This window comes from Fistularia commersonii, chromosome 25 (genome assembly GCF_037954325.1).
Source record: "Fistularia commersonii isolate RoL2024-O1a breed Wild chromosome 25, RoL_Fcom_v1.0, whole genome shotgun sequence".
Taxonomy (NCBI): domain Eukaryota; kingdom Metazoa; phylum Chordata; class Actinopteri; order Syngnathiformes; family Fistulariidae; genus Fistularia; species Fistularia commersonii.
In genome coordinates, this window is record NC_141308.1 from 13,617,501 (window position 1) to 13,632,500 (window position 15,000).

The 15,000-nt window shown below is 36.9% G+C and overlaps 1 protein-coding gene across 1 annotated transcript in view; it reads left to right on the forward strand.

Annotated features, from left to right (window-relative positions):
* Positions 1 to 15,000, forward strand: part of brinp2 (bone morphogenetic protein/retinoic acid inducible neural-specific 2) — a 72,583-nt gene that overhangs the window by 32,905 nt on the left and 24,678 nt on the right. The window contains exons 3-5 of the mRNA XM_086172395.1: positions 7,299 to 7,489; positions 9,130 to 9,320; positions 11,388 to 11,493. Coding sequence (XP_086028521.1) covers positions 7,299 to 7,489; positions 9,130 to 9,320; positions 11,388 to 11,493 — 488 coding nt within the window. The remainder of the gene's footprint in view (positions 1 to 7,298; positions 7,490 to 9,129; positions 9,321 to 11,387; positions 11,494 to 15,000) is intronic.

Consider the following 15,000-nt stretch of genomic DNA (forward strand, 5'->3'; position numbering starts at 1 on the left):
CTGTTGCATGTATTTGCCTACATGCGTGTAGACGTGTGTGTGTGTGTGTGTGTGTGTGTGTGTGTGTGTGTGTGTGTGTTTTATCTTCTGGTAACCAAACATTAGCTGGCCATGGAGGAAATAGATGGAGAGAAGACACATGGACCATCTAGCTGGGTGCTGACGGACGACATGTTAGCTTGTGTTAGCTCGTGTTAGCTTGCGTTAGGGCTCGTGTCAACTTGTGTTAGTGCACATTACCTCATGTTAGCTTGTGTTAGCACATATTAGCTCATGTTAACATGTGTTGGCTCGTGTTAGCGCATATTAGCTTGTGTTAGCCTGCGTTAGCACCGGCGTGTGGTGTGTTAATCCAATTCATCTCAATCTGAGGTTTGTAAATAAATAAAATAAAAATAATAAAAAGCTTGTGTTAGCACATATTAGTTCATGTTGACATGTGTTGGCTCGTGTTAGCGCATATTAGCTTGTGTTAGCCCGTGTTAGCACCGGTGTGTGCCATGTTAATCCAGTTCATCTCAATCGGTGGTTTGTAAATAAAAAAAATAAAAATAATAAAAAAAATAATATAAATTTCTTGAGATTAAAAAATCTCAAGAAATTTTAGAAAGAGGGAAAAATTGTGAAATGTATGAAAATCAGAGGAAATGGTTCCCTTAAAATTCCCTTTAGCTGAAGTAAGGGAGTGAAAAGCTGAACCTCGAGCTCCTGGAGGAGGAGGAGATGTTAGAAGGTTCCTCCTGTGGAGAAGAAGTTGTTTTTATGTAAACAAGCTCATTTTTCTCCAATCATCCATTAAGGCTGTTGCTCTTCACCTTCTCCATCATCCGTCCTTCTCCTCTTCTTCACCGTTGGTTCTGCATCTTTGGCGCCGACAGGCCATCAGACCCTCGTTCATCAGAGGCCTAAAAACAAAATGTCTTAACGAGGGATGAACGGATGATGGACGGAGGATGGAAGGAGAAGAAGGTGATGGATGGAGGATGGTCAGATGATGGCTTGATGGAGGACAGGATGCATGGATGAGAAGATGAGAAGGGACAAGAGTGAATTGATGTTAGCGATGCTAACCTCCTCCCGCCCTTAAACGACCCCCGTTAACCACCTGTGGTTAACAACCCATCCTTAACCATCTGCACACATCACTAATGAACGCCGCCTCAGTGATCTGTCATTATCTTCATCTCCCAGTCTCCATGGCGACAGGAGATCAGGCTTGGTTTCAGGCACTGTCCGCTGGTAACGACCCTCGTTTCACACCTCCGAGGCCCTCATTTACCCTTACCTTAACTGACCTTTCACCAACTTACTTTACTTCACCTTAATCTACCTTAACTTACCTCACCTTAATCTATCTTGCCTTACCTTACTGTACTCTATCTTGACCTCATCATACCTTACCTTACCTTAATCTGCCTTACCTCTCCTTGCCATACCTTGCTCTACCTTATGCTACCTTACCTTACCTTACTGTCGTCTACTTTACCCAATTCTACCTTACCTTACCTTAATCTAAATTACCTCTCCTTGCCATACCTTGCTCTAACTTATGTTACCTTACCTTACTATACTCTGCCTTACCTTACCTTACTGTCATCTACTTTACCCAATCTTACCTTACCTTTCCCCATCTTACCTTAACTTACCTTAATCCACCTTACCTCACCTCGACATACCTTGCTCTACCTTAGGTTACATGTCCTTACCTAACTAGACTCTGCCTAACCTTACCTTACTGTAGTCTACTTTACCCAATCTCACCTTACCTACCTTACCTTAGTCCACTTTACCTCACCTTGACATACCTTGCTCTACCTTATGTTACCTTACCTTACTGTACCCTGCCTCACCTTACCTTACTGTCGTCTACTTTACCCAATCCTACCATGCTTTACCTTTATCTACCTTACCTCTCCTTGCCATACCTTGCTTTAACTTATGTTAGCTTACCTTACTGTACTCTGCCTTACCTTACCCAATCTTACCTTACCTTACCCCATCTTACCTTAACAACCTTAATCAACCTCACCTCACCTTGACATACCTTGCTCTACCTTAGGTTGCATTTCCTTACCTAACTATACTCTGCCTTACCTTACCTTACCTTACCTTACTGTAGTCTACTTTACCCTAGCTTACCTTACATTACCTTAATCCACCTACTTCACCTTACCTTACCTTTCTCTACCTTCCTTAACCTAAATCTACCCAAACCTGCCTCACCTCACCTTAATCTACCTAAATTTACCTTACCTTACTGTTCCCTACCTTACCCCATCTTACCTTACCTTAACTTATTATACTAAGGGTAATCTACTTTACGTTAGTTCACCTAAATCTATCTATCTATCTATCTATCTATCTATCTATCTATCTATCTATCTATCTATCTATCTATCTATCTATCTATCTATCTATCTGACAAATATCTTATATACTTAAGTAATGGACCTCAGTATGGACACCCACCACACTTCGTGTGTGTGTGTGTGTGTGTGTGTGTGTGTGTGTGTGTGTGTGTGTGTGTGAACGCGGGCACAACACGAGTCAGATGTAAAAGCAGCAGTTGGTCTGAATCTTCACGGCGTCCTTGTGCCGTTCCACTTATTTCATCCTCTGAGTTCAGGTTCCCCTGAGCCACACACACACACACACACACACACACACACACACACACACACACACACACACTCACGCACGGACTGTCATTAGCATGGGGTCTCACTGAGGTTTTCAGAGGGGGTGAATGTGAGCAGCCAATGAGGACGTAGTATTTGGGTCACATGGTGCTCAGGGGTTTCACTTCCACACAGCCGCCAGCAGGGGGCGCACAAACTGAGACCAATCAGTGTTTCCTGTTAAATCCCTTTAAATCCACCGATCCGTTGGTTCTCCGGCGCCAAAAACATCCTGAACTCTTTGAAACTTCTTGATGGGTTTATTTGTGTTTAAATATACAGAAAAGAATTGAAGATAACCTTATGGGGATAAGCATATGGGACCCTTGCTAACGCTAATGCTATCTCCAGCTAGCTGTCTTTCATTAATCCCAGCTAACTTTTCTACTTCCTCTAAGACTTCAGACCTTTGCTTTGCTATTGTAGTCGCCCCTTTAGCCACATCAGCTATCTTTAGCGCATCTTCCTCCTTCAGGATGGTACAGATTAGCTTAGCCGTGTCGTGGAACACAAACACCGCTCTCACCTTTTAGCTATTATTTCCTTTTACACATCCACTGGAATTCCTAACTTTGCAGCACTAGCACCTTTTTGGGAGGGCTAGCTTAGTGAAATAAAGCATTAGAACAGTAGAACACAACAACGAACGATGCAAACAACGAGGAGCAGCGCACGACTGCCGCTAGGCTACAACGCCGTAAACATGAAAAGGCTTGTTGGCAACTTGATTCGAAATTTGTTCCAAAGCTCTGATTTGGTCGATTTGTTGACGATCGGGGCATCGGTAGACCCGGACTCTTCTGTACCCCTGAACTTCCAGCAGGTAAACAAACCCGCTAAAGGTAGCCAGGTGTTGTTCTTGTTAAACAAACTCACTGGGCTAAAGTTTGTGCTTCATCGGCAGAACCCCCTCCACTCCACCTTCCCCGAACCGCAAGAATCCTCTGCTTCAGCGAAACCAGGAAGTAGGGCTGCAGGTGCAATCAGCGCTAACGCCTTTTAATTAGCACCATCTATCATCATTAGCCGCCGGCCTCAGCGTTAGCTCTAGCGAAGTCACGGAAAGTAAATGATGCGAGCCGCTTCCTTTTTTTCTTTCCCCTCCGCCCCCCTCCGGCCCCCCGTTGCCGGTGCTCAGTCACCGTGGAGCCGCTCTGAAAACACATCAGTCTAAATCAGGCCCAGTTAATCAGAGTGCAGCCGCCGGCTCCCCGAACTCCATGCTAAGCTAAAACTAATGCCTGCCGATGCATGTGATGGCCGCCGCGGACTAATTGCTGGAGTTCGCCTCTTTCAAATGAGAGTGGCCTTCAGTGGAGGGGGGGGGGGTGGTTGTCATGGAAGCGGCCCCCGGAGTCAGAGCAGCTATATTTGGTTTGAGCGCTGACGCCGGAAAGACTTTAGCTTCGCGCTTCTCTTTGTTTTATTCTCCAAACGTGCCTCCTCATCTGGTTTCCAGAGCCGAGGCTCCGGATGGGTGATAGAGAAAGACAAATAGATACGGAAATGTCTTGCGAGAAGAAGAATTTATTTAAATAGCGACACCTTTCTTTGCGGTGCTAAATGAATGTCAATATGTCTGTCAGAAATAGGACGCTATCGTCAGCATAGCGACGAATAAGGAGGGCGTTCCTAAAATAAAAACATTAAATCTAAAAATTTAAGCAAGTACATTAAAATAATGCGGTAACACCAAAAAAATGGCCAAAAAGGGCACTTATTTCTAGCTATATTTCTATCAATTTTATACATAATATATAGTTATTAAAAAAAAAAGTTGTTCTTTTTTATAGCGATATTTGTGTATTTTGAGCTTTTATTTTGAAAGGCCCTGGAAGTTACCCCCACCATTAGCTTATTAGCATGTCATGCCGTGTGAAGGAGGCCCCCTAATGAAGGCTTCTGGGGGTCGTTTCCATGGCAACGAGGCTCAGCCCCGGTGCTGTAATGGTTCCGATTGGGTCGGCCCGGCTAACGGTAACGCAAACACGAACCCAACACGACCGAGTTTCACAACAGTTTCCTCTCCGTCCGGGTTTTGAGTCGTCAGATTTCGTTGTTGGGTTGTGTTTTCAGTTGTTAACATGTGTGTGAAGTTGTATTTTGAACGTTAAGTTGTTGTTTTGTGTGTAAAGTTGTCAAGATGTGTCTCGAGTTGTTCAGTTGTGTGTAAACTTACTGGATTGTGTGGAGAGTTTTTACATTGTGTGTAAAAGTGTTGGGTCGTGTTCAAAGTTGTTTTGTTTGCTAAATTGTCGTGTTGTGTGTAAAGCTGTTCAGTTGTGTGTTAAGTTGTCGAGATGCGTGTCGAGATTTTTCATGTGTAAAATTTATTTGGATGTAAAATTGTTGAGATGTGTGTAAAGAAAGTGGGTTGTGTTTAGACTTGTTCAGTTGTGCGTGAACATATTGGATTGTGTATAAAGTTTTTAAATTTTGTGTAAAATGTGTGTTGTGAGAAAAGTTGTTGTGTGTAAAGTTTTGGGTGAAACGCAAAGTATTGTATGTAAATGTGTTAGATTGTGTGTAAAGTTAGTGTGTTAAATTGTTGGGTTGTGTGTGTTAAGCTTCGGTATCAAGTTTCTTGGCTCTGTGTAAAGTTGTGTGTAAACTTATAGGATTTTGTGTCAAGTGTGTGTGTGTTTTATTTTAAATTGTTGTTCTATGTTAAAATTTATTGTGTAAAGTAGTGTGTAAAGGTTATGTGTTGCTTATAATTTGTCAGGTTATGTCCACAGTTGTTTGGTTGTGTGTAAACTTACCGGATCGGATGTAAAGTTGTTAAATTGCGTGTAAAAGTGTTGGATTTTGTATAAATATTTTCTGTCTGTCAAGTTGTGTGGTTGTGTGTAAAGTTGTTTTGTGTTTAGAATTGTTGCTTTGTACAGTTTTTATGTAAAGGGATTTGCTTTTGTGAAAGCTGCATGTTCTGTGTAAAGTTGTTTTGTCTGTAAAGTTGTTTTTTTGTAAAGTTATTTGTTTGATATTTGAGTTTGTCAGGTCGTGTGTGAAGTTGTTGGGTTTACTAAGTTTTGTGAAAGTTGTTGGTTTGTCTGTAGAATTATGTGTGTGTAACATTTTTTTGTCAAGTTATTTGGTTGTGTGAAAGTCTGTGTAACGTTATTGGGTTTTGTAAAGTTAACTTGTGTTTAAAAAGTCTGATGTTGTGTTAAGATTGACTGTCAAGTTGTCTGGTTGTGTGAAAAGTTGTTTTGTGTGCAAATGGTTGTTTTGTAAAGTTGCGTGTAAAGTTACTTGCTTATATGAAAGTTGTTGGTTTCTCTGCGAAGCTATTTTTTTTGTAAAGTTATTTTGTTGTGTGTAACCTTGTCAAGTTGTGTCTAAAGTTATTGGGTTTCTGCACAGCAGCCCTGCCACCGTTAGCTTAGCGTCAACTGCATTTTTGCAAATTTTCCGTACTTTTTAGCGTTATTGAACAAGAACTACCGGCTAATTGCTAAATGCTACGTTAACTAAAGCTAGCATGGTTAGCAGAGCTCTCTGAGACGGCGAGGGGGTGAAAATGGAGTGTCCGGTGTTGTCGTGGCATTTGTAACAAAACAAATTGTTTTTTAATGTTTTCACAACAGATTCATTTATTTTATTTTGTAAATGTTCAGAGGCTGTCAGCTCCGTTCCTGACTGTTTGTCTCAAATCTTTTATCCGTAGATTTTTTCTCACCTGATTTATGGAGACCTTTATTTCAAAAAAAGAACATGAAAAAAGATTAAGAAATAAATAAATAAACATAAATAAATGAAATCTAATTAATTTGTTTTCACGGCTGCTAAATTATTTTCTAATTTGTATTCATAAAAAGCAGTGATCTGCAGAACGCACTTTGGATCTAATCCGTCAACGAAACCAGACACGTTTGTTCTCGGTAACGGAAAAAAAAACCAAAAAAAACATTTGCTAATGCTGGGAAATTTAATTAGACGGGTCTTAAAAATAACAAACTTTTAAAAAAAAAAGAGATAATTAAGAAAAACAAAAAACAAGATCCTGAACTGATATCTCACCAAAACACCCACATTTTGTGTTGCGTGCTAGTTAACATGTTATGACACATTAATTACATTGAAATAACATGTAAATGTGTCACATTTATAAACACAACTCTGACAGGTTGTTTCGAAAGACTTTGGCTTCACGCCTCCTCGAATTTATTTAAATAGCAACGCCTTTCTATTCGGAGCTAAACAAACGTCAATACATCTGTCAGAAATAGGATGATATCGTCAGCATAGCGACGAACAAGGATGTCCCCAAAAAAAATAAATAAAATAAAATTAGAAAATTGAAGCAAGTGCATTAAAGTAATGCAGTTTTACTAAAAAAAATACCAAAAAAAGCTCCTATTTCTGTTCATATTTCTATAAATCTTATACTTAGTATAGAGTTTTTAAAAGATTTTTTTGTTGTTTTTATATCGCTGTATTTTGAAAGGCCCCTCTATTAGCATAGCATGTGAAGGAATGTTAGCAGCTAGCCGTTAGCTGTTAGCTTCACCTCCTCCTCCGCCGGACTCGAAACTCCCTCGCGAGTCGCGGCAAATAATCCGGTTCAGTGCCGTAATCCCGGATTATAGGAGATGATCCCGCTCTTCTCCCCCGCAGGGAGTTCAGCCACTGGAAGGTGAACAGCCTGGCCACCGAGAAGAGGGACTTCCTCAAGGCGCCGCTGCCGCTGGCGCCGGAGTTCCTGCGCAACCTGCGCTTGCTCGGGCGACGGCCCACCCTGCAGCAAATCAACGAGAACCTCATCAAGAAGTACGGGACCCACTTCCTGGTGGCGGCCACCCTGGGAGGTGAGGCGCTAGGAGAAATTTTTTATAAACTGGAAATTGGATTTTCTATCCTTTTAAAAAAAATGAAAAAAAAAATCACTTGACTGAACGTTTCTAGTCATTTTCCAAATCATGTTTTTTTTTTTTAATATTTCCTCATATATTCACTCATCAATAATTAATATTGCCATATATAGAGAATTTTTAATGTCAAGCAAAAGTTCTAATTTCTATGTATTATTTATTAATTTATAAATCTATTTTTTTTTTTATTATTTCCTCATATATTCACTCATCAATAATTAATATTTCCATATATAGAGAATTTTTAATGTCAAGCAAAAGTTCTAATTTCTATGTATTATTTATTAATTTATAAATCTATTTTTTTAATATATTTTCTCATATATTCACTCATCAATAATTAATATTTCCATATATAGAGATTTTTTTTAATGTCAAGCAAAAGTTCTAATTTCTATGTATTATTTATTGATTTCATAAATCTATTTATTTATCGATTTATCCATCTTTATTGATATATTCATAAATGTGTGCAATTCATCATTTCGTAGTTGATATTAGTTTATATTAATAAATGGAATCATCTATTTTTAATTATGTTTCTTCTTACTTCTTACTGAATAAGATAAATGTATTTTTTACATTTAATGTTTTTACATATAACATATAGTTTTTACATATAACTAATCTATTGGTTTTGTCACTCAAAATAATGTTTTCATTTCATTTCATTACATTTTATTGAGTTATAAATGTGACGAGGAAACAGAATCCCGTCGTTTTCATGTCGGTTTGTTTTATGCAAGTAAGTTTTACTTCAATCTTGGAAAACAAAAAAAGTTCTGAAGTTCTTATAGGGAGATCAACCTTGACGGTCAGCTCTTGGAACAAATGTAAACTAAATAAATCAATTAAAATCAGAATATCACTTTTATTTCTTTTTTTTAACAAATTTCAGCTGCATTTTCACTCATCCTGGTTTTGAATTCTTGCATTTATTTAGAAAAAATATATACACATTTTTAAAATTTGTTTAGAAGAAAAAAATATTTTCCTAAAAAAAAATAAAAATAAAATAAAAATAAATCAAATTTAAATCACAATTTATAATTTATATAAACTAAAATTTAAAATCACTACATCATTTTGTTTTTATTTATTGTTTTGAAACTAATTTTGGGGATTTTTCACATATTCCATTTCCTGGATTTGAATTATTTCATTGATGTTGCATTTTTTTTTGTTTTAAAAAAAAAAAGAGGTTTCCCTAAAAATATCTTAAAAATATTGAATTTAAATCACAATATTGATTTTGCTTTTATTTGTTTTTTTGTTACACATTTCTGGGGAATTTTTATAATTCATTTTCCTGAATTTGAATGTTCCCATTAGCTTTTTATTTTACCTTAATCCGATTTTTATTAAATAATTATCACTTTGTTTTTATTTAATTTTTCGATGTTTTACTTTTTTTAACGATCTTGCTTGTTTCTGCTTGTTTCTTTTGGAGAAAAAATATTGAAAAGACATTAATATTAAAACCCCCCCAAAAAAAATAAAAAAAAATGAATTGCCTCATTTTGTCCCCTACACGACTCATCTGTGTGTGTGTGTGTGTGTGTGTGCGTGTGTGTCAGGCGAGGAGTCCCTGACCATCTTCCTGGACAAGCAGAAGCTCCAGAAGAAGGCGGAGGGCGGCGTCAGCAGCAGCAACAGCTCCCTGGTGTCTCTGGAGCTGCTGCACCAGCTGGCCGCCTCCTACTTCACCGAGAGAGAGACCACGCTCAGACGCCTGCACCACCTGCAGATCGCCACCGCCGCCATCAAGGTACACACACACACACACACACACACACATATATATACATACTCACACACACACACATACATATAGGTACACACAAGGGTTAGATGGAGAAGGTGGATTTGTTGTGGTGACTCCTGAAGGGAAAAGACCAAAGAAGAAGACATACACACACACACACATATTTATATACATACATGCACACACACACACACATATTTATATACATACATGCATACATACACACACATATTTATATACATACATGCATACACACACATATTTATATACATACATGCATACATACACACATACATACACACACACACACATATATATATATATATATAAACACACACGCATATGTATACAAACATACATACACACACACATAAATAAATACATACATATACATACATGCATACACACACATATTTATATACATACATGCATACACACACACACATATTTATATATATACATGTATACATACACACACATATTTATATACATATATGCATACACACACACATATTTATATACATACATGCATACACACACACACATATTTATATACATACATGCATACACACACACATATTTATATACATACATGCATACATACACACATACACACACACACACATATATATATATATATAAACACACACGCATATATATACAAACATACATACACACACACATAAATAAATACATACATATACATATACACACATGCGTACACACACATACATATATATATATAAATACATGCATACATACATATACAGTATATATACATGCAAACACGATACATACACACACGTATATATATACATACATACATACACACACATATATATACATACATGCACAAACACACACATGTATACAGTATATATATATATATATATACATATATATATATACACACATACATGCATACATTCACACACAAACACATATATATACACACACATATGCCTACATACACACATACACACACACATATATATATATATATACAAACATACATACACACACATATGTACACACATATAAATACATAGAAATACACACACATATATATATATTTATATATATGTGTGTGTATGTATGTACATATGTACATATACATATACATACATACATACACACACACACACACATACACACACACAAACACACACACACACACACATACATACACACATATATACATACAGACACATGCATGCAAACACGCATGCATGATCGCACACATGCACACACGAACAGACATGCACACAGACATACGCACTCACACACACATACACACTCACACACACATGCATTCATGGAAGTACACACGGATACACACACACACACAGAGGCCTTGTACAAGTACAAGTACAGGTACTTATACTTGTACTTTTCCTGTGTACTTCTGGTTCCCCCCAGAACTTCCAAATCCTCTTTCCAAACTCAGTTGTTACTTCATTGTTAGCAGTAATACTACCTTCCCCTCTGGACAATGTGTACTCTGTGTACTCCGAGTACTTTTTTTCTTTTTTGAGGTACTTGTACTTTGAAAACTCCTCCAAGTACTTCCTCTGCGGGGCGTCGACTCCTTCCGACCCCTTTGCACCTGAGGCGGAGGAGGAGGAGGTACCCTATAGTACTGCAGTAAAACGGGCCCCTCCAGTACTTCAAGTACTTGAAGTGCTGCTGAAGTACTTGAAGTACTTGAAGTACTTCAAGTACTTCAAGTACAAGAACTTGGACTTGTTTCCCTTCCAGAGTTGGTCTTTCTTGCCGAACCTTCTGTTTTTGTTTTTCTTTGTCTTGACATGCGTGTGTGTGTGTGTGCGTGTTTGTGCGCGCACGCGTGTGTGTGTGTGTGTGTGCGCGTGTGTGTGTGTGTGTGTGTGTGTGTGTGTGTGTGTGTGAGAGCCAAAAGCAGGGCCGCGTCTGGTTTCTCCGCTGAAGTCGGGACAATTTGACTAACAGAGACGGATCGTGTCGTCTCAAGTGTGTGTGTGTGTGTGTGTGTGTGTGTGTGTGTGTGTGTGTGTGTGTGTACTAAATAGACCTGTCCTTCCTGTTTCCTAGGTAACCGAAACAAGGACGGGCCCCCTCGGCTGCAGTAACTATGACAGCTTGGATTCGGTGAGCTCGGTGTTGGTGCACAGTCCGGAAAATAAGATCCACCTGAAGGGTGAGGATGGATAGCCGGCACGTGCACGCTCTCACACACACATACATGCATGTGCACGCTCACACACACAGACACACACACATGCGTGCGCGCCATCGGATGCCTTCATCTGTAATTCATGAACGCTCAGACGCCCCTGCGAGGCGACGCTCAAACACAAATAACGGCGCCTCCATCCATCAACCTCCTGCCCCTCCTGCCCCTCCTGCCCCTCCTGCCCCCCTCTTGCCCCCCTCTTGCCCCCCTTCCTTCCTCCCCCCTCCTCTTTCTGCCCCCCCACTGACCGCCGTGACCCTTCACTTCACGCCGCAGTAGTTTATACGTCTGTTCCGCCCCGCCGGCTCTGGGCCCGTTGGGGAATCAGTCCGTGACGCCACCATGTAGACTGACACCCCCAACACACACACACACACACACATACACACACAGACACACACGACGCTCTTTACACCCCCACAAACACACAAACACACACTCACACACACACACACACACAACACCATGTTCCCATGGGGGGGGGGGGGTAGGTGTGTGTCTGCAGCCTCTTTGGTTTTTGTTTGAGTCACTTTGGAAAGGAAAGGAAAGATGAAAGGAAAGATGAAAGGAAAAGGAAAGGAAAGGAAAGGAAAGGAAAGGAAAGGAAAGGAAAGGAAAGGAAAGGAAAGGAGGGAAAAGGGAAGGAAAGGAAGAAATGATGAAAGGCAAGGAAAGGAGGAAGGAAAGAAAAGGAAAGAAAAGGAAGGGATGAAGGAAAGGAAAGGAGAGAAAAGAAAAGGAAAGAAGGATGAAAGGAAAGGAAAGGAAATGAAAGGAAAGAAGGGTGAAAGTAAAGGTGGGAAAAGGGGAAGGAAAGGAGGAAGTGATGAAAGGCAAGGAAAGGATGAAAGGAAAAGAAAGGAAAGGAAGGATGAAAGGAGGAAAAAAGGAAGGAAGGAAAAGAAGATCAGGAACGAAAGTAAAAGCACGTAAAGGGAAAGAAAAGAGATAAGATAAGATAAGATAAGATAAGATTGGGGAAATTTGAACAAGGAAATAAAAATTGAATAAAGAAAAAAATAGGAAACAAAAGCAAAATCAGGAAAAGAAAAGAAATGGAAGACAATTTAAAAGACAGAAGAAAAAAAAGGAAAGAAAGAAGGTAAATGAAAAGGGAAGTGATGAGAAGGAAGAAGAAATAAAAGAAAAGGAACCAAAAACAGGAAAAAAACAAAGAGAAAAGACAAAAGAGAGGAAGAAAAAAGAAAACAGAAAAAAGGAAATAAACAAAAGGAGAATAAAAACAAAAACGAAATAAACAAAAAAGGGGAAAGAAAGAGAAGAGAAAAAAAAAGCCAAGAGAAAAATAAAGAAAAGAAAACCAGAATATTGTTTTAAAAAGATAACCTCAGGAGTAAAGAGAAGCCCCGCCCCCTGACCTCCGACCTCTGACCTCTACCTGACCTCTGACCTCATCCAGAACGTTCTCCCAATATGGCCGAATCATTAACATCTATTACTGTGTTATTACCCTTTTTTTTTAGCACATGACTCACTAAGTATTCTCCTTGGCCGTGCTGAACACACACACACACACACACACACACTCACACACACACACACACACACACGTGTCGCTCAGGCTGTTAATAATTCAGACGTCGCTCCACTGTTCCTGCGGTGGCGTAGAGGATTTTTCACATCCCCCCCTCTGGACCCCAAGTGTCTGTGTGTGTGTGTGTGTGTGTGTGTGTGTGTGTGTGTATGTGTGTGTGTTCGTGGGTGGGGATGAGGATGGTGGACACCCCCCTCTCCCTGTCGGCATGACGACACGCCATCGTGGGGTAAAACAGAGTCTACAAAAAAATTGAGTGACAAAGAAAGGAGGGAGGATTCTATACTGGAATATGTTTATTTATGTATCTATATGCAAATACATATAAAATATGTATATATATGTAAATGCATTAAATATTTTTTTACATATGTATTCATATACATGTAAATATATCACTATACATACATACATATATTTCCATATATATATACACACACAAACATTTTAAAAATATATAAATACATATCTATTTACATTCATTTATATGTAGATTTATTTAAATACGTACACATACATATGTACATACATTCATTTATATATGTATATATATATACACACACGTATGATATATATATGTATAAACATACATATATATTTACATATACACACACATATATGTATATACATACATATATATTTACATATATAAATATATACACACACGTGTATATATATACATATTTGAAGTTTTATTTGTAAAAATATATATATTTATTTATTTTAAATAGACATTTATCTATACTAAAAAATATGAATTGATTTATATATAACTTTATTAATATATAAACATATATTTGTATTATTACATACATATATATGTATACATAAATATGTTATTATTTATTATTGTTATGTTTTACTTGAAACTGGCACAACAATTTCCTTTGGAATAAATAAAGTTGTTCTTATTCTTTTTCTTATACATTTATATATGTATACAAACAAGCATATATTTACATATTTATATGCATACCTATAATTATATATGTACAAATATATATATATACACACATATATAATATTAACATATATATATATATAAATATATACACACATATACATAGAAATATATTTATATAGAAATATATACATGTATATGCCTAAATATATATTCATATATATTTTTTTATATGTATGAATACATTTATTTATATTTTATACATACATTTACGGACATATCTATACATATAGCTAAACATATCTATATTTTTATATATATTTATATACAGATATGTATATAACATATAGATTACATACATTTTCATGTATATACATTCTTATATACATATCGTTTGATTTAAAGATATGTTTATATGTAAATATATATACAAACATACATGTAGGATTATTTATAATTACATTTACATTTATTTATATATATACATACATTCATTTTTTTACATACAATACAATACAATACTTACAATACACACAAATATAATGTAAAAATACCCATATATATATTCATTTATTTTGATATATATGCATCCATTAAATCATATATATTTACATACCACTATGTGTATATTTACATATGTATAAACATCCATCCGTACAAAACTTGTTATATATATATGTAAATATATAAATATATATGTATTTATTTATACATATATGTATACATACATACATTTTTATATGAATACATATTTATTTACATCAACATATACATTTATATAGAAGTATGTATATATATACATACTTGCATATCTACATACATATTTACATTAAATATACATAAATGTATACATACATACATATTTTTATATATACATACTTATCAGTAGATTTCTATACAAATGTATGCAGACATATATTTATAGAAAAACAGAGATACATTGCTATCTTAATGTGTTTATTTACATATATTTATGTATACACACAGACATATAATATATATACATACATTTTTT